Raw genomic sequence first — 20,179 nt, forward strand, 5'->3', positions numbered from 1 at the left:
AAAAAGTGAGGTTATCAGGAACCAGAAAGAGGGCCTTCTCAGTAGTGGCGCCCACCCTGTGGAACGCCCTCCCATCAGACGTCAAGGAAATAAACAACTATATGACTTCTAGTAGACATCTGAAGGCAGCCCTGTTCTGGGAAGTTTTTTTTTTTTATGTTTGATGTATTACTCCTTCTTTGAATGACAAGTTATATGTGTCCACCTCAACCTGTGGAACTGGTGGTGCTTCTGCAAGTGCCATGTAATGTTCATTCCCCATCTGCAAGGAATCAGTTCCTCACTATGACAGCACCTGCTCCCTGGAACTCGCTGGCAATTGATATTAGGAAGGCAACCTTTGCTATATTGTTTTCAACACCTGCTAAAAACTCTTTTGTGTAGGCAAGCCCGCCGAGATTTTTTAACTTTAGCCTGTGATTTCATTTTATTATGTATATTTGTTTTAGACTTTTGCTCTGATTCGTATCTTGATAAATTCTAGGTCAACTTGTTTCCTTCCATCTTCCAAGTTTATTTGTGTTTTTTAAATGAACCTAGATTCATTATTTTTAATGAGAGTGTTTTAATCACTCAAGAGTTTTTGGTGATTAAGCAGGAAATAGGTCTTGTTAAAAAACTTTTAAAAAGATTTAGGGATCGGAAAGATAAGACAGCACAGACATTCGAAGACACAGAGGAAAATTGTGAGATTTTTTTTTAAAAGAAATCATTTACTGAAAAGGGACCGACAATAATTACAGTGGGAGTTCCAGTGTCAGACCAGCCCTGACAAGAAGCCATGGCCCTCTCGACTTCCTCCCTGTCTTCTTCAGCAAGGCATCACCAAACCAGTCACTGGGCAGACTTCAGCAAGGCATCACCAAACCAGTCACTGGGCAGACTTAGCTCCCAGTGCACAGCAGATGGGACAAGTGAGAAGCCGGCGCCATTCACACTCCAAGCACTCTGGGGATCTGAATCTCAGCGTGCCCAAATGGAGGGAGGTGGTGCTCATTTCTTCTTTGCAGCTGCCAGTTCAGCTTCTTTTGCTTCGGCCTGAGCTGCCAATAACTCTTCGCGCTCCTTCAGGAAAGCAGCATATTCCTCTGCATCGAGTCTGGAGGAGGGGGAAGAGGAAAGAGAATTGTACCTCCTTCCATCACGTCAAGCCTATCTGCCCCATTTCCAGTTCTGCCCCAAACCTTTCTCTGCTGCTTTCTCAGGTGCGGCAGGGCTGCTCAACCAGCTTCCTGGGAGGCAGGTCACTGTTGCCTACAGGAGGGTGAAGCAGCAGGGAGGCCAGTGCAATGCCCACCTCTCTGCTGCCTCGCCCTTTCCTGGGCAAGCAACAGTGACCCACCTGCCAAGTTATTTTGGCTGCCCATTGCATCCTGGTTCCCACCAACAGCCTCTCCTTACGATGGCATTGAGGGTCACCTCCTCGGGTCACCAATTTCAGTTATTGTTTCCCCCCCACAATACTCTCTCTTCCCACCACCACCTAAAAAAACCCTAAAATAAAATAAAATAAGAACAGGCCAGGAAGCAGAGGTTACATTAATACATGGCCGTGATCCATTTGTTGTTGGCTTGCTATTTGTTTAGAAGAACGGTAAACTGATCGATCAGAGAGCTCTCCCACTGTAGCTCAAAAGGGGCCGAAATCCACAAACGAATCGAAAAATAAATAGGCACAAAACCATCATCACCAAAACACAGATGAAATCAATAAAACCTTTTGAAACAAATATAGGTAACTAAGCAATATGCCTGGGTGGGCTCACTGGAAGACGTTTGCAGCAGCTGTCCTACCTCACAGGGTTGTTATGGGGATAAAGTTGGGAGGACGAGGACCATGTCCATGGAGAAAAGGTGAGTTATAAATATAGCAACAACAAAACAATATAGTGAGAGCAACCGCCCAAAGTCAATAGGCACAGAGTTCCACAGCAAATGTGCTGCCACACTAAAGGGTCAAATCCCTGCAAATGTGGACTGGGATGGTGTGGCTTTAGTCAAACTGCAAGTTCTGCAAATCAAAGTGATCCAACTGGGGTGGTGGGGAGATCCCTTACGTAAACTGGTCCCAAGCTGTTAAAGAAGCAAGAAACTATGACCCCTCTTTTGGGCAGAACAGAAAGCTGAGGCTTCCCAGTTCCCTACTCCTGCCTGCCCCAAGGGTGGGGCAAACTGGGAAGATAACACGGACCAGCCCCCTGCTCATTCAATAAAGCCTGGTTTATTGTTGTATGCAAACTGCAAGCAGAGTCTGCTTGTCCGCTGCCTCGCGGATTCTTCCCAAGGTTTGTGCTCTTCAGCCACTGATTCCCGGGCACCAGTCACTTACTCTTTCACCACCTTGATGCCCAGCGACCGGGCAGTCCCCATGAGTGACAGGACGACCTTCTCGAGCGGTGTGTCACGGAGCACAAAGTTTGGGTCCTGAGACTTCACCAGGGCGATTTCATACAAGTGCTTCAAGGTCACCATTCCTGCCACCTCGTGCCCTGCAGCACAGCATAAAGAGGGTCTTAAAGCCAGGAAGAGCCAATTGGAGGTTTGCTACCAAAGCCCAAGAGGGGGGAAATCCCAGCACACCTCAAAACTCCCAACATTTTTAGCCATGTGCGTTATCATGCATATGATAGAGCGAGGGAAAAAAATTCATTTGAACTCAAAATATTCAAACTCCAAGGCTTATGCTTCCCCCCAACACAATTTTGAACCTGTTCTAATGTGGGGCATGTACTTAGTGGTAACTCCAGAGGCTGTGCTAGACTGTCACAGCAAAAACAACAAATGGGAAAAAACATCCTGCAGAGCATTAGAAGACTTTTAAAAAAAATAAATGGCAGAGGTTTCCTTGGAGTAGAACCCACTTCATCAGGTGCATCAGTTGTCCCCAAAAGGTTATCATGTAATAATAAATGTATTTACACTTTGGATTCTTGGTCCCTTATACAGTGGTACCTTGGTACTTGAACTTAATGAGTTCCAAGAGTCCATTTGACTCCCAAAACCGTTCGAAAACCAAGGCTGCAGGAGCGTCCGACAAACATTCACAAACCGGAACGCTCACTTCCGGGTTTGCGGCATTAGGGAGCCGATTTGTTTGGCAACTAAGCCATTCGGGAACCAAGGTTCCACTGTAAAGGTAAAGGTAAAGGGACCCCTGACCATTAGGTCCAGTTGTGACTGACTCTGGGGTTGCAGCGCTCATCTCGCTTTATTGGCGAACCAGAGCAGTGCACGGAAACGCCGTTTACCTTCCTGCCGGAGCGGTACCTATTTATCTACTTGCACTTTGACATGCTTTCGAACTGCTAGGTTGGCAGGAGCAGGGACCAAGCAACGGGAGCTCAACAGGGATTTGAAACGCCAACCTTCTGATCGGCAAGCCCTAGGCTCTGTGGTTTAACTGTACTTAAGTGATTTGAGCCTTGACAAACGGGTGGGAATACCAATCCCAACGCAGAAGCCACTGGTGACAACACTGCTGGGACGCAGGCTGCTGGTCCCCCCCCCCCCCGGTGCTCAGATGGCTCCTTTCTGCCGTTCTCTCCCAGCACTTTGACTCTGGACCCTCACCCAACCCATCAGCTTCCCTCCCTGGTTGTGTCTCTCACCAGGATGTGTTGCTCCCTTTTCTATGCCAGCCGCCGACAGCAGAAAATATGTGGCTGTTGGCTTGTTTATCTGGAGCTCGTACGATCGGTCAGGCTGCAAAAAGGAGTAGAGGAAAAGGGAAGAGAGTTAGGTCAGCCATGCCTCAGAGATCTCTGGCAAAGGCGCAAACACAAAAATAAGGTGCAAACCAGGCATGGGGCCCTCCAGATGTTCTGGACTAACACATCCATTGTTATTAGTAACTCAGTGGTACAGCACAGGGCTCAGGAGAGCTACCACCAGTCACTGTATACAACATGGGCCACAACCTGGGATCCTCCAGAGCAAGCTGCACACAGAAGTATTTGAACTCTGGGGCACAGGCATTCAATGTTCAAGACAGACCAGGGTGGATTTGATTTAAATCACTAGTCAGTAAGGCTTGATTTAAATCATAGTTTTCTACATAAAGACTAATTCTTGCTGGTATAACTTTAATATGCAAGTGGATGAAGATTTTTTAGAATAACAACTTTTCATATTAGTTTTTTTATCCCCAGTTTAATAGGTTAATCATTCATATTTGGACCACTTTTCTGTTGTACTTAGGAAGGAGAAAAATAATCATTACCTTAATAATAACCATTTAAATAGATTTATTCAACTGAAACAATAACATTACAGCATACGTTATTTGCTTAAACAAACACCCATGTTTGTAAACTAATTTGGCTAAACAAAAACAAAATATATATATTTTAAGAAACTTAGACTGTCAGCCCAGCCTACACATGAAAAACTTAAATACTGTCCACTCCAAACAATCAGAAAAATATTGTTTCTATTCTATTCACTGAACTTCTTGAAACTTAGCACTGAAGGGATTGATTCTGTATTCATAGGTTTGTAGAACAATAGGATTAAGGTCTTTTTCTCAACTCTGTTCATGTTATAACATTTTTGCTGTGAAGGAAAGGCATGTGATCTCTGCTGAGTCAAATTCAGTTTTGAGAACTGCAAAAGTAAACCAAGCATCTGTGATAATATATTGGAGGCAGAGAAACTGCCCAATAATCTTACAAAAAACCTCTGGAAGAGCATGACATTGTGAATGGATTAATGGAATTTATTTACCCCCAAAATTAAACATATACAACCTTATCCTACATAATTAAAAAACTAATCTTTATTTCATGATGCAGTAACCTTTGGATGGTAATATATTTTCCTCAAAAAGCATTTTATTTTAAAAAATCCGATTTAAATAAAAAAAATTATTTATTTTTATCCACCCTGAGACAAACGTCTGCCTGCAAGATGTTTCCAGCCCTGCTTCTATATAAATAGGTAAATTATGTTCTTCTCACCCGTACAATGATGCGTGTGGGCAGAGGGATCCCTTCCTTGATGTCCTTTGTGCGCTCATTGAAATCCTTGCAGAATTGCCCAATGGAGATGCCTCTCTGGAGTGGGACAAGAGACAGGAATCACACCAAGTGAGATTTAGAAGGAAATTCAGAGGGCAGCTAGTCCAACACTTTGAGCAGTGCAGGATTGGGAAGAATTCAGGATGCAACCACAGCATTCCTGGGAGAAGGTGATCCGTTTTCAGCTGAATTGCCTCCTGGAAAGTAAGTACCCACCACCTCCCCAGGTGGCCTGTTCAATTACTGAACAGCCTGTATCACATGTAGCCGAAATCTGCTCCCTGGCATTTCCCCTCCTGTTGCTTCTAATCCTGCTGTCTGGACCAGAATCAAGTCTGCCCCATCTTGTGAGTGACAGCCCTTCGGACATTTGAAGTCTCTCTACCCAATCTTCCTTTCTCTGGGAGCTAGAAGGATTTCAGGACTCTCAACCCTTTCCCCAGAAGGGGCAAACTCTTCTATAGCTGCCCAGTCTAAGCTTGGTGGAGGAGATAACAGTGGTGGTGATGGTGGGAGAATCCCTTGTTCAGCCCAAAGGAAAGCTTCCAGGGACCATGTGGCCAATAGTGAGCAGGCTTAGAGGCAAAAGAGAGTGGAGGGGGCGGGAATGCAAATTTCGCCTCTTACAGTAGGCTAGTTTCTGCTCCAGCGCTGCTCCAGAAAAGAGGTGCTGCATAGCAGTCAATTTCTAAAGAGTGGTGCTGAGTCTCAAGCTGCCTGGATGTTAATTAACCCTTCTGGTTTGGAACCAGCTGCCTCCTTTAATCCTGGATGGACAGAGTCATTTCTTATACGTCTATCCCACTCAAGGTGGCAAAGTTGGAGGGGCAGGGGGGATTTTTCTCAAGTGGCTTCCTCCTGCCCAGGTAACTAAGCACACCCAGGCCTGTGGCTGAGTGAGTCACCTGCCCCTGGGACCGAAGAGGCACTCAGCATATGCCCAGAGGCACTCCCTCCCCCTCGATGGCTACTTCGATTGTGCCAGACTTGAATAAAGGCTCAAATGAAAAGCACTTGGAAACAGTCCCACAGCCCTGGCGCTTTGCATGGGCAAGAAAAACTGAATGATGGTGAAGGCGAAACGAGGGAGTTTTGTGTGTACGTGTGTGTTTAAATCCTCCATCCAAGAGCAGGCTGGGGGTGGGGAGATGCACACACAGGGATCCTCCTCTTCCTCCTTGAGGGAGAACAGACCGCCTCACCCTGTCTCTGCCTTGCTCTGAGCACATCGGGAGAGGTAGGTAGAAGCACACACTGCTGGCGTCTGATGATCCCTGCAGGTATTGGAAGAAGGGAGGAGGGGAGGATGCGCCAGAGATCCCACACCCCCAGCCCGCGAGCAGTGGGGAGGGGGCCAAACCAGGATATCCTGTGTGCGTTTCCTTTGGCACAAGGAGCAACTGTAGAGCTGAGGAGGGGGAGGGGGAGGATCTGAATGGCAAGGACTCAAGAGCCCACCCTCCCTCCCTCCCACCCAGCAGCAAAAGCAGGATGGCTGAACAGGGACAGAGTCAAGCAGACAAGCAGACACACACACACACACACACACACACACACACAGCTCCCATGCACTTGTCCGGCAAATAGGTCCCTCCCCTCGACACCGACACCCCCAATCTAGAAGACGGAGATCCCTCTGGCATAATGCACAGACAGACAGACAGACGCAAACAGACAAACATGCACACTTTCTACAAGGCTCCCTCGTCTAATAAAAATCTAATAAATCAAAGAATCAGGATACCTCCCCATTATCTGTGTACACAAAGTGGCTCCCAACTCCTTGGATGGGGGAATTCCACTCACGACTGGGGAAGACGCCATTCCCTGCCAGTCCTGTCTGGTATGCACCGGAGGATATATGAGCAGCAGAAAGAGTGCCTCTGAGGATGTACAGAGCAGCTCTCTCTCCTCCCTGGGCAAATGGTACCTCCATGCAGGCCTTGGCTTCTGCACTCCTGCTTGTTCTGAAGCCTCTTCCTACATCCTTCATGCTCCTGATAACCTTGGTCTGAGCAAGTGGAGCAGGCAGGGGGGGTGTGCCAAATTCAGGGGTTGGAGGGAGGAATGTCTCAATTTTGTGGGGATTACTTCGTGGAGGGGGGGGGGGATGAACAGGGAACTGTGTCTTAACTGACCCAGCATGAGATCTTGGGGTTGTAGTGGATAGGTTTGTCTAGAGAGGTCTAGTTTTTGTGCATCCACTTCTGTTGCTCCACTTCTGCGCTGGTCCAGAGTTAGCATAAAACTGTCCATACTGAGTCACTGCTGTGCTGTGAGGATCTATGTGGTGGCAGTAACCCAGTGGGGAAGATTTGTGGGCCAGGTGCTGGGGGCAGGGTACTCAAGCTGTCTGGATGCTATGCACTCTGACCTGGAAATGCTCCCCCACTCTCGCCCTAGATGTCTAAACGCATTCTCTGCACATGGGCAGGGGCAGCCTCCCCTTGATTGCAACTTCAGCCGGCTTGACTGCTGGCTCAAATTTAAGCCCGTTGGATGTGCTCAGCACAAAATCTCCATGCAGGCATCCAAGTGACAATCAAGTTAAGGAAGGGTTCATTATCAATATTAATTCATAAATAATACTTCATGCCGGTACTGAAAGAGGCAAGTCCCACGGCTGTGATTATTATGGAAAGGGCTGGAAGTAAGACTGATCGCACTGCAATGCCTTTACAGTAATCCATGGTGCAGCCACACGGGGAAAAGGGATAATGCAGAGCTGGGAAAGGTGCAGAAAACAAGGGCAACAAAAATTATCAGGGAGTTGGACAGCAACTGCGCTAGGAGGAAATGTTACAACATTTGAGGCTTTTTAGTTTGAAAAAAGAGATGGTTAAGAGAAAGGTGAGCTGAGGTTTTAAAAACTGTGACTCATGTGCAGCAGAAAGTTGGTGGAGCAGAATTTGCCTGTTTCACTGATAGCATTAAAACCTGGGGTGAGCCAGTAAAATTGATTAGCAGTAGATTCAGGACTAAAGAAAAGCACACCTTTACACAAATGCAGAATTAACAGGTTGTACCGAATGCTAGTCAAAGAGACTGTGTCAGCCTGTTGCAGCAAAATCAACAAGTATTGTGGCACCTTAAGAGTCCTAACAAATTTATTACAGCAAAGGTTTTTCACAAACTCCAGTCCATGAAAGTTAACGCAATCATAAATTTGTTAGTGTTTAATGTGCCACAATACTTTATTGTTGTTTCTGAATTCGTACTAGCCGCTTGCCACAGAAAAGCCACTTGCAAAAACTTGAAGAGCATATATTAACCATAAAATAAAAAAGAACAATGCATTACAGTGCAATTACAACAACCTATAAAAGAGGACCAATAAAACGCATACCATAAATAGACAGCAAAATCTTCATAACCCATCAAATGCCTGGGAGAAGGGATAGGTTTTTACCTGATGGTGTAAGGATGTTAATGATTGCAGGGAGACCTCCAGAGGAGCAGGAAGGCACAAATGAAAAGGACCCCTCTCACGTGACATGTGCTCAGACTCTATTAATGTTGGCAGCACATATTATATGGGTTTTTAAAGAATACCCAAAGGGCTTTACACGCATTGCCTGGTTGCATTTAATACTTGCAAAAACCCTGAAAAGTAGACCTGCATTCTTATCCTCCTATTGCAGTTTGGTGGTGGTGGTGGGGAGACTGAGAGGGCCTTTGCTAAGGCCGCCTAGGAAGTTCATGGTCCAGATATGTTTTGAAGGAGGGGCGTCCTGGTTCACAGCTCAAATCTCTTAGGCCTGGTTTGGGATGCAGCAAAAGAAGAGGTGGGCTTTCAGGAGAACTGACCAGGGAAAAGGCGATTGGAGGTTTTAAACCTATGGGTCTTTGCAGGTCCGATCCCACCCCCCACCCCCGGCTTCGAAGTCCACAGTCATGGAGTTTCCAGTGCTCAGATGGGATCAACAATCCAGTGTTTTAAGATGAAGGCGATTGCTTCAGCCTTCTGACAACGAATACTGACAGGGCATGAAGAAGGCACCCCCAACTAGGCAGTTCAACTGTGCAGAAGCAAGAGTGACCTTTTCTACAGGCTGGCACGAGCCACCAAGTAAGTGGAGCAAGGCAAGTTTATTTATATGCCCCCTACCCCCATTGCTGTTTCTTGCAGCCCATGTGAACAGCAACCACCCACAGCCCCAGCCTGGCTGTGACACTGAAGCCAGAAGGCCCCTGCAAGTCCTGATGACACTGGTTTTACCTACACATCCCTAGAAGACTTGCCTCTTCCCATATATGCCTCCTATATAGCCTTTTCAGTGGTTGCAAATACCATTTTTTAATTCACCAAGAGGCTTTTTAATAGTGTTTTCAGTTTGAGCTTTTTTACGCTATCTGTCGTAACAAAACTGCTGTTCATTTTAAACTGTGTTATTTCCGTATTCTTTTCTTTTTTTGAGCATTGTTTTACTTATATGCCACCAAGGAAATATTTAAAAAGAAAATAGAAAATTAAAATTAAAAAGAAAATAGAAAATTAATTAATTAATAATAGGCCACAATCAAGTCCCGCCCCCCCATTTATTTGATTAAATGCATAGATTTGGAAGCGTTGAAGCTGAGTTTGCTTTGCATGCAAAAGGTCCCAGGATTGATCCCCAGCTTCTCCAGGCAGGGGGCTGGGAGAGAACCCCGTCTGAAATGCTGGAATGCCACTGCTGCCAGTCAGTGCACGCAGTACCAGCTAGATGGGATCACAGGGTCTGACTCATTACGAGACAGTTTCCAATGTTCCAGAGCTCTCTCTTTCTCACCCCTTTCAGATGGGGTGATCCTTAGAAAATGTCCCCGCAAACCTCCCTTCCTAATTTCCTTCATTGTATACTCTCCTCTTCCTTGCCCCCCCCCTGCAAAAGGCAACATGGAGCAGCAGTCCCCCAACATCCCGCACACCTGTGTGGCAGCCGTGGTCATCGTCTGCACCATGGGGGCGATGGACGTCTACCTGGTGGAGCAGAGCACTGGGGCCCGGCGCCTGGGAGTCGGCGCCCTTGCCCTGGCTGGGGACCTCTTCTTTTTGCTTGTGCTGCGCTACGCGACCATGTGGGTAGGCAGTGAGGTGAGGCCGGCCCAGCGAGGCTACGCCATGGTGCTGTGGTTTCTCTTTGCCTTCGCGCTGGAGATCAAGCTCTACTTCGTCTACCAGCACTACGCAACTGAGGGGCGGGCGCCCGACCCGCTGGCCCGGCGCACCCTGACCCTCCTGCTCTCCATCTGCATCCCTGCCCTTTACACGGTGCTTGGGGCCACTGAGCTGGTGGCCCAGGCCTCTGCCAGCTTTCGGAAGAAAGACGAACTGCGTGGTCGCCTTTTTTGGGTGGTGTTGGACCTGCTGGATGTGCTGGAGATTCAGGCCAGCCTGTGGGAGCCGCAGCGGCGGGTGCTCCCCCTGTGGGCTGAGGGCCTGACCTTCTTCTACTGCTACGGCCTCCTGCTGATTCTCCCTTGCGTCTCGCTAAATGAGCTGGGAGTGCAGGGCCCTCGCCCTGGCGCTCTCTACCCGCTCCTGAGCCTGGCCAGCGTCAATGTGGCCACCATCTTCATCCGCGGGGGGCTGCTGCTCCTCTGCCATGACCAGCGCATCTCCTCCATCTTTATGGGGAAGAACTTCTTGGCCATTGCGCTAAAGTGCTGCGCTGCCCTCCAGCACCACAGAAGCACTCGGGGCAGAAGGGAAGCAGGCCACAGCCACATCCGAGGCAGCCAGGGTCTTGGACATACTCAGCCAACCGATGAGCAGCTCCGCAGAAACACAGATGAAACACACCATGGGCACCTGACACCTGACAGGGCTTGCGAGTGTGCTCAGGCCACGACTGGCATGCCCTACGGACACAGCCCAGGTGAACCACCACAAGCGATGGCTGAGGTCTCCTACAGACAGCCGCAGGGTACAGAAGAACAGTTCCACTGCTGCGTCCAAACCACCAGCCACCAGCTCCACAGACACTGTCACCTTAAAAGCCAAGGGTCAGAGCACTGCAGGCACACTACTCAACAGCCCCCAAGAGCGCCACCAGCCGCCACTGGTCCCTCCACTTCCAGAGGACTCAGAACAGCTCAGCACATACAGCTCAAGTCTGTCTGGGGCGGACTGTGAGACACCTTTTCTGGGATGCTGTCTGGCAAACAGCCTCACTTTTCTCTTGAGTGCCCTCACTGGGAACAGAGGGCCAAAAGGGCACTGGGTGTATCGGCAAGGGTGTAACAACAGAACCTTCATAGGGGAGAGGCTGCTTCTGCACCGGTCATTTGCTGTGAGAAAGCCGCACTTCATTGGCACGCTTTTTGCAGGGCATCACAATAAAAACACCCTCATCTCATGTTTTCCCTGTTCAACATCCTCCCCCCTCCCCCAGCTCAGAATACCCCAGTTAAAAATAAAAATGGACACTACACACTATTTTCTCGGGTGTAGATGACCCAGCTGTTGCAGCCTAGACAGGTCAATAATGCTCTAGAAATGTCCTTCTCTATGGTCTGCCTCTCCTCTCTAAGAATCACTGCTGTCACTTTAACTCCTCCCTTTCCAAATAGTGTTGCCTTTGCACCAGTCCCCCCCTCCCCTCCTTTGCAGCAGGAGAGTGCAGCTAATGGTGGGGTGGGAATACTAACCTCCCCCACCTACCCACCATGGCCCCAATAAAAAATGGCCTCCCCCATAATATATGGGACTGGGATACAAGGGCTGCTCACTTGGACTACAGTATTTTGTCTGGATTCCAGAAGTCTGGAATTAGATACTGTTCGGGTTCTGGGTTGAAGCAGAGTGGCAATGATCAGCTGCTGCGAAATCATCCACATCTGGAAGCACCTTCAGTCACCTGAGCTTAATGGGCACAGAAGAACCAGGCTCTGCTCTACTAAATTGTGCTCTCCTCACAGTACTGGGCACATATATTTGATTCACTTGTTCCTGAGACCTAGGCAGCCCCTATTGGAAATTACCTCTGCTCTAGCTGGTCCCAATCCAGAGAACTGAGGGACTAGGGGGCCATTTCCAACCCTCTTATGTCTTGGGTTCCTAATTTTGTTACAGTACTTGATCTGCACCTCATAAACTCATTTACAGCAGAGTAAAGTTTTGTCACATGTGTCCTTAGAAATCAAATTTCGCAACGTGCACTTCTTTGTACTGCAGAGGAGGTCTAGGAGATGCTATGCTGCCGCTGAGGGAGTGGAAAGGTTTTTTGCGCTCTTGCAGCCAACTTCATTTCTATCTTCTATTTTCAAAATTGCCAAAACGGTTTCTTAAAAGAAAGCACCACTTCCATGTCCCTTATCCTAAGAAAAGCAGCTTAGCAAAATGACTAACCAAACTACGTGGCTGTGATTCACTCTATTTTGCTTATGGTTGGTGAAGGATTGTATTTGAGTTGGGGGTTCAGCCCCAGAACGTGAAGCAATAAAGAAGAGAGTGCCTCTAAGCATGTGAAGAGTGTTCTCCCCCCCCCCACTCTTACCAGTGAACAACAGCAATCAACTTCTACACACATCTGGGGTTAAACAGCAGGGCCTCCAGAACACATTGCCCAGTGTTTCAAAACTTAGCTGCTAATTCTGTGCATATACTGTGTGTGTGTGTGTGTGTGTGTGTGTGTATACACACACACGTCACAGCCATGGTACAGGTATGGGGGGAAAAGAGAGACGGGGTGGGAAGAAGGTTCAAAATAATCCCGACAAGTTCATGCAATCTGAGGAATAGGGAGTGGGTTTCCAAGCCAAAGCTCAGCCGATCCAAGCCCAAGCACTCAATTGCCCCCTTCCAGCAGTTAGCTACACCTTCATCCTTTTCATTATGATCAATACCAGTGATCAAAGCCAGAGAAGAAAACAGCAAAAATGGTTGTTTTTTTTAAAAAGGAGCCAATTTATGTCACAAACTGTGGCCAGCTTGCAAATGAAACTCCCTCAGTGATCTAGCCTCAGACTTCAATTCTGCTAGACCTCCCTTCCTCCTAACCTTCTCCCATGCATACCTGCCCAAGGATAGGTCCTAAGGGTGGTCCAGGAACAGCCTGCCCAGCTCGGATGATCGACCGGATCAGATTTCCAGGGTCCACCTTTTGTACTGCTTTAGTAGCAGCACGGGATAGCTTCGACATCGTAATTCAAGTTCTGGCTAGATCTGAATTAGAAAACGTTAAGATTAATATTATTAAAAAGATTTCTAGACAATGTAATCTCTGGACAGATTACAAAAAATCCACATATAAAATCAAAAGCACATCAATTTCACAACTAAGGAGAAGTAACAATGGCTTAAAACTATATACAACTCAGGATAAGATAATCTTCCCCAACCTGGTGCCCTCCAAATGTTTTGGACTACAACTTCCATTAGCCCCAGTCAGAATGACCCAAGGTCAGGAATGATGGAAGTTGTTGTTATTATTTATTTTTATTATTTATCAAATTTGTATACCGTCCCATACCCACCGGAATCTGGAAGACTCCAGGCTGGGGAAAGACGGAATAATCAAACTATCTAAAAACCAGCATGTAAGAATCAATACTCTAAAGCCGTGGTTCCCAACGTGGGGCACATGGACCACAGGGGGGGCAATTTGATTTTTAAGGGGGGCAAATTGAGAATGAGTTATTAACAGTGAATGGCCTTTTAGGCTTCCTACACGTGAACAGGAGATCACTTTTTGAATAACAAGAATTATATGTCACGGGGGGGGGGGGGGCATCAGGATTTTAGAGATGCTTAGGTGGGGCATGGCCAAAAAAAGGTTGGGAACCACCGCTCTAAAGCATCAGTAATCTTTAACCCAAACTGGAAGAAATGCAACTTCAAGTTGGGGTAGCTGGTGTCCCTTGTGACTGATAGGGCAGAAAGCAGGCCAACAGGAGGTGGAGCCAGAGCCAACAATAGGTGGAGCCTATTGTTACATGGCAAATCCAACCACAGGCATTGATCAAAATTCCCCCAGCGCCAGGTGCATTTTGCTACTGGTGCAAGTCCAATTATGGCTACGTGGAGATTTCTGGGTGCCAGGCTGGCAACCACAATTTGTAAACCTTTGCCTTAATCCATAGTTAATTTTATTTCCATTTCCAGTGTGTGTGTTTCTCCTTCTTGCATCCTGGGACAAGTGAATTGTTGCAAGAGCAAGCTACAGTACAGCAATTTAATAGAGACCATAGAATCGTAGTGTTAGAAGGGACCCCAGGAGTCATCTAGTCTAACACCCTGGTGAACAGACATTCTGTTGTGGCAACCGTAACCTAGATTTAAGGTGCCATTTGGCACCTAGCTTATACACCTGAGTTTCTAACACTGACTACGAGTGTCCCCTCCCCCCCACTTACGTGCAACTGGCTAGCCTGTGACATTCTAACCTGAAAATCACAGGAGATAGCTCATGAGTCCTCATGACTCATGAGGAGACCCTTCCTGGAGCCCAAAGAGACCATCAGGAGAGATGAGAGCCGCAGCTGGGCTTTGAGAATCTGCTATATATATTTTCTGAAAATATAGCTGAAGGAATAGGGTGCTTTTTAGGAGGAACTATGGGACCTGGGGGTCCTGGCTCAGTTTCAGGAAGCGAAAGGCTGAAAGTCAGGGGTGAGAAATCATTCTAGTGATACCACATTTAGGTGCTATTAACCCAGAGCAACAACCAGCTTCTGCTTCACAAACATGGGCTAAAGTGCAGCTGGGGATCCACTCCCTCTATATAGTATTTAACCATCAATTCTTATTCCCAGGGAACTCTGACAATTGTAGCCCTACGAGGGGAACAGAGGCCTTCCAACAACTCTCAGCACCCTTACAAGACTCCAGTTCCCATGACTCTTAAAGGGGTGTCACAGTGCTTTAAAAGGCTGGTGTGGCCTTTGTATGAGGCAGCTTCAGCTGCATGTCTATTTAAACCCCTAAAATTGCTTTTAGGGGGAAACGCCATAGCTCAGTGGCAAAGCACAGCCTCTGCGTGCACAAGCTCCAATCCCTGCAGAGCCACTGCCAGTCAGTGCAGACAACGCTAGACTACATGGGCGAACGGTCTACGGCAACTTCCAGGCTCACTCTCCCCGTTGGTCACCCTAAGTTTAACCTCCTCGCATCTTTTTAGCCACTGACCCCTCTTACCTTCCACTCACTCAAAGCGTCTCCTCCGCGGTCCTGGGCGCAGCCATCTTGGGTCACAGAGGTCAAAAGCGCGCTGAATTCTGGGAACGCTTCTTCTTCCCTCCCTTCCCTCGCCACCAAGCTGCCCAAAATGGCGTCCGTCCCCATAGCAACCGCAGTCCTCAGCACAGAGCTAGGAAATTAGAGAGGTGCACAACTCGACTTGCAAGTGTCAGAGCAGAAAATAGTTACTCGAGGAAATCAATTGATATTTTAACGCAACTGCGATTAGGCATGGCAGCAAATGCGTCCTCCTTGTCCCGCCAAAAAAGGAGCAAAATTTTACTCAGAAGTTAGCTCCACTGAATATAGTTAGATAGATGGAAAGATAAGCAGAGAGATATAAATCTCAGTTCAGCTACATGCAAGTCAATGACAGAACATGCAACGTCTACATGCAATTGAGTACTGTACTGGGTTTACCCTGGAAAAGTTCCAGGAAGGGGGGGGGGTATATAGACTGTTGTTGTTGTTTTGCAATCTTTTCAAGGGGTTTTCAGATGAGGGAATTTTTTTGGCTGGCAATCCAACAAATCAGCCCTTGCTCTTCTTCTGATCTGCTGTGGACCACACTGCAGGGCTATCCTAAAGTTAACTACTATCTCATCGCTGCCTCTCCAAAACCCTGTAAGAAGAGTGGGGTTGTTGCTTTCCAAGATGGATCCGACCTTGCTTCCCCTTTTTAAAAGGAGGTTCCCAAACACCAAGAATCTCATACCTTTCTTATCCTGGCTTGTTTGTTGCCGGGACCCCGTCTCCTCCTTAGAGTTGAGATGCAGGTTGGGCCTTCTTCGTCTTCCACTGCTCCCCCAGTTTTCCCTTGGCACGCACTTTGAAGAAAAATATTCCGACTCGGCCGAAGTAGTAGAAGAGAAAAATGTCCCAAATCGTCCTGCTTCAACCTTGGTACATCTGAGAATTTACGGCACCAAATGTTGCATGGCCAAAAATGGCTTATCTTCTGAGTTAGGCCAATAAAACTCAGAGACAAGAGGAGTTAGGAGTCCATTTTGTTTATTGCAAAGCAATAAGCTACAGTCGAATCATTTCGCAAAACGGCAACCCCTCCCAATGTGGGGCAGAGGAATTTATAACATTTCAGACAAAGGATTTTGATTTAACCAATCACATAAATATTACATCATTGTATATTTAATATTCATCATTACCTCATTTCATATTTAATATGCATGCGCAATAAGCATCACTAAACTTTGATTCTCACCGTGATCTGTTACATATTGTTAGAATCATCAGTTTCTTTAAAGCATCAGGTTACCATAACTCTTCTAATATTAGCATATTCCAAGATTTATAAGGATTTACATTATCACCTTAATTGTGGCCCTTTGGGCCCCTGCTACAGGGTGACAGTGGAGTTGCTGTACGCTGCTGTCTCAGCCCACCAATTATTATTATTATTTCTTATGTATTAGTTTTCTCAGCCACCCTACACAACTTTAAAAATACAGCATAAAAAAACAGCTAATCTGCACTACAATCAACAGAATGAGACAGGTCCTAAAATATCAGGTGTCAAAGGCCTGGGTAAAGTCTTCAGCACATGACACACCCCCCCCCCCCCAAAAAGTGCTTGGCAAGAGAATTCCACAACAACAATGTGGAGAATGGGTCTAACACAGGGGTCAGCAAACTTTTTCAGCAGGGGGCCGGTCCACTGTCCCTCAGACCTTGTGGGGGGCCGAACTATATTTTTTAAAAAAATATGAATGAATTCCTATGCCCCACAAATAACCCAGAGATGCATTTTAAATAAAAGGACACATTCTACTCATGTAAAAACATGCTGATTCCCGGACCATCCGCGGGCCAGATTTAGAAGGCGATTGGGCTGCATCCGGCCCCCGGGCCTTAGTTTGGGGACCCCTGGTCTAACAGCACTGGACGACACCACAAGGTTATTGGAAGCTACCCTCTCAGCCGCAGCTTGACCCACAACCTCTGCTAGAAATATAATGCACCTCTCAATCTCAGCCTTCCATCCTGAAGCAAAGGGACAGCATACTGAATTTGCATTGGTAAAACTATTATTAAAATGATGAAAAGGTTTTTTTCTAAGTTATCATTTTTTATTTTTTTATTTTTACACAAAATAAGGCCAGAGTTAGAAAAAGCATGGAATTCATTCTTCGCAGCTGCCATTTGTTTGAGGGTGGACAATACATGCTAAGTCACATAGCTACTTCAAAATCTTGAATTTCTCCATTGATTTCTATAGGAAACTTTCACTTTCACAAAGGAGGGCAATGGCTTCTAGGTTCAAACTAGGGGATATACTGTACAGCAAAATGTTGCAGCATGGGCCACCCCTATTCAGGGTTCCAGCCAGCCATGCCCTTTTCCATTCCATTCCTGCCAACTCTCTTCAGGGGTCTCTTCTCATTCTCTTTCTACAGCCAGCCAGCCTTCCTTGGCCACTGACTATGCTCAGTCCTCATTGGGCTGTTTGGGGGATTTTTGTCCCCTTAAGATTTTTTTTCCTAATATGTTTTTGTACTCTTGTAAACCCTGCAGCTTTCCCAAGCCCCCTCTTGTGCACAGAAAGTGCTGTTTTGCCTACAGAACCATTAGTTTTGCCTACATAACAGGTGGCATGGGGAGCATGTTTTCATTCTGAGGGCCACACTCTTTTCTGAGTAACCCTCTGGGGGCCGCATTCCAATGGTGGAAGGCAAAAGTTGGCAGAACAATGAATAGATTCCCCCCCCCCTTTTGTACCAGAAGGCTAGTTTTTTACCCCTACTCACACACCCCTCTCTATCCCTGATCCAGAAAAAGTAAGAGGCATTACTGTATCATAATTCAAGGACACATTTCAGCCAGACAAAAGTACTTGGGTGCGCAAAGCCAGGTTTGGTGTGGGGAGAGTTCTGAGAGGCTTGAGGGAGAGGCTATATGGGTCACATTCAGCCCACGGGGCTTGAGATTCCTGCTTCTGAGTTATGCTGGAATTATTTGTGGAACGCAGCCATAATGGAGAAAACCACTTGCCAAATCAGCATAATAAAAGGTCACCAGACTTTTTGTGCCATTTGGGAATTCGCTTTATTACTTATATAGACATGGCCAATTTTCAGAGACATCTATCCACATGCAGATTTGGAGGAAAGACTGAAACATCTGAATTCATCTCCTTCTATTTAAATGATTTCTATTAATTTTATACTTAACAACAACTAAAACGCTACATATACAATACAAAAACACATACATCAAATAGACACAACACTAAAAATTATACAGCTACTGTATTCATTTTTCATAAACATTGTTTTGTGGGCTTCCCCTACCTCCCCCCTTTCTGATTTTCATTTTAAAGTCTTATTTAGCAGTTTTCGTATTATTTTCCCCATTCTATTTCCAAACATTTCAATCTTATATTAACATACTATCCATATTTTATTTGTTAATTTCTCCTTTATTATCAATTCCCACCCCTTCCGCCCCCCGCCCCCCAGAACTCCCTCGCCACAAAGAGTCCCTAGGGGGAAAAGGACGGAAGGGGGTGGTTCTTTTTCAAGTTGAATCCTTCCCCCCCTCCCCGTCTCCCCCATCCCAGAAACGCCCCCTGCCACCAAGCACACAGGGGGCCGACAAGAGGAGGAGAACCACCCAACCGTCCCCACTTAACAATTCATCTTACAAAATATAATTCTGAATTCATCTTCTTTGCTTCTGTCTTTGTTTTTTATATGTGGCGTGACAGGAATATTGTTTGCCTCTGGAGGGGTACAGAGACATGCGACTTTTTACATATGTTTCCAGGGTCCTCTAACGGAGAAAACTTAAGCATTGTACTTAGAACAAAAGTTTTTTATACTGACCGGTTTTATATATTTTTGCATTGTTTTTGTCAATAAGTATTACATAAAAGCAAAAATGACAACAGCTACTTGATCAATTCTACAAGCATCAGGAGCCAATGCGCTTAAGACAGTTGAGATCAGCATTGCTCATTCTCCTTGATCTCTCAGTTCATCGCAGCCTACTGGAGCATCTCAGGGAGGTAAGGGCTAGGACAGGCATCCCCAAACTTCGGCCCTCCAGATGTTTTGGGCTACAGTTCCCATCATCCCTGACCACTGATCCTGTTAGCTAGGGATCATGGAAGTTGTAGGCCAAAACATCTGGAGGGCCGCAGTTTGGGGATGCCTGGGCTAGGAGGTCCCAGAAGACAGCATTCTCTGTGACAACTCCTAAATTGCGACCTGCATCTTCACTGTACAGCTTTTGTTGTATGCTGAAGTAGCGTCTGGTTAAAGGCAGGTAATATATCTAATCATCATCGTCATTATCATCATCATGATAATAAGTGTTTTACTACTGCCACTGTCAAAAGCTGTATATCTCTGTATTCCAGTTGCTAAGAATCACAGGTGTTGATACACCTTTTGTGCTCAGGTCCTGCTTCTTGTGGGTTTCTGGGCATTTGAGTGGCCACTGTGAAAACAGGAGGCTGGACTAGATGAGCCCCCTTTTTTTTAGTTTTTTATTTATACTTTTCAAATGTATAAAGGTAAAGGGACCCCTGACCGTTAGGTCCAGTCGCGGACGGCTCTGGAGTTGCGGCGCTCATCTCGCTTTAGTGGCCAAGGGAGCTGGCATACAGCTTCTGGGTCATGTGGCCAGCATGACTAAGCCACTTCTGGCAAAACCAGAGCAGCACACGGAAACCTATTTATCTACTTGCACTTTGACGTGCTTTTGAACTGCTAGGTTGGCAGGAGCAGGGACCGAGCAACGGGAGCTTACCCCGTCGCAGGGATTCGAACTGCTGACTTTCTGATCAGCAAGCCCTAGGCTCTGTAGTTTAATCCACAGCACCACCCGCGTCCCGCGAAATGTATTCATACCCGCGAAATGTATTCAAATGTATACATTTCATTAATTTTACAATCCATTTAACATTTCAAAATTTGACTTCCTTCCCCTTCTTTCTGCGGTTCCTTAAATTATTATTTTTATACCTTCTGCATACCCAAAT

At 46.5% G+C, this 20,179-nt stretch overlaps 2 protein-coding genes across 4 annotated transcripts; one reads left to right on the forward strand and one right to left on the reverse strand.

Moving 5' to 3' along the window:
- Positions 1-217: 217 nt before the first annotated feature.
- MRPL11 (mitochondrial ribosomal protein L11) lies at positions 218-15,233 on the reverse strand. 3 transcript variants are annotated; one of them, XM_035099288.2, is made up of 6 exons: positions 15,147-15,218; positions 13,016-13,164; positions 4,956-5,051; positions 3,609-3,702; positions 2,330-2,489; positions 218-1,099 (listed from the first exon to the last, which is right to left on the reverse strand). In XM_035099288.2, the coding sequence occupies exons 2-6, from the start codon at positions 13,139-13,141 to the stop codon at positions 994-996; spliced, it is 582 nt and encodes a 193-aa protein (XP_034955179.1). In that variant the 5' UTR covers positions 13,142-13,164; positions 15,147-15,218; the 3' UTR covers positions 218-993. The 3 variants fall into 3 exon arrangements, with proteins under 3 accessions (XP_034955179.1, XP_034955180.1, XP_034955178.1); XM_035099289.2 differs by having other exon boundaries at positions 13,016-13,158; positions 15,136-15,203; XM_035099287.2 differs by having other exon boundaries at positions 219-1,099; positions 15,136-15,233.
- LOC118076491 (transmembrane protein 121-like) lies at positions 9,895-11,471 on the forward strand. The gene has a single exon (XM_035099286.2). The coding sequence runs from the start codon at positions 9,895-9,897 to the stop codon at positions 11,131-11,133; it is 1,239 nt and encodes a 412-aa protein (XP_034955177.1). The 3' UTR covers positions 11,134-11,471.
- Positions 15,234-20,179: the final 4,946 nt, after the last annotated feature.

The sequence above is a fragment of the Zootoca vivipara genome, chromosome 17 (genome assembly GCF_963506605.1).
Source record: "Zootoca vivipara chromosome 17, rZooViv1.1, whole genome shotgun sequence".
NCBI lineage: Eukaryota > Metazoa > Chordata > Lepidosauria > Squamata > Lacertidae > Zootoca > Zootoca vivipara.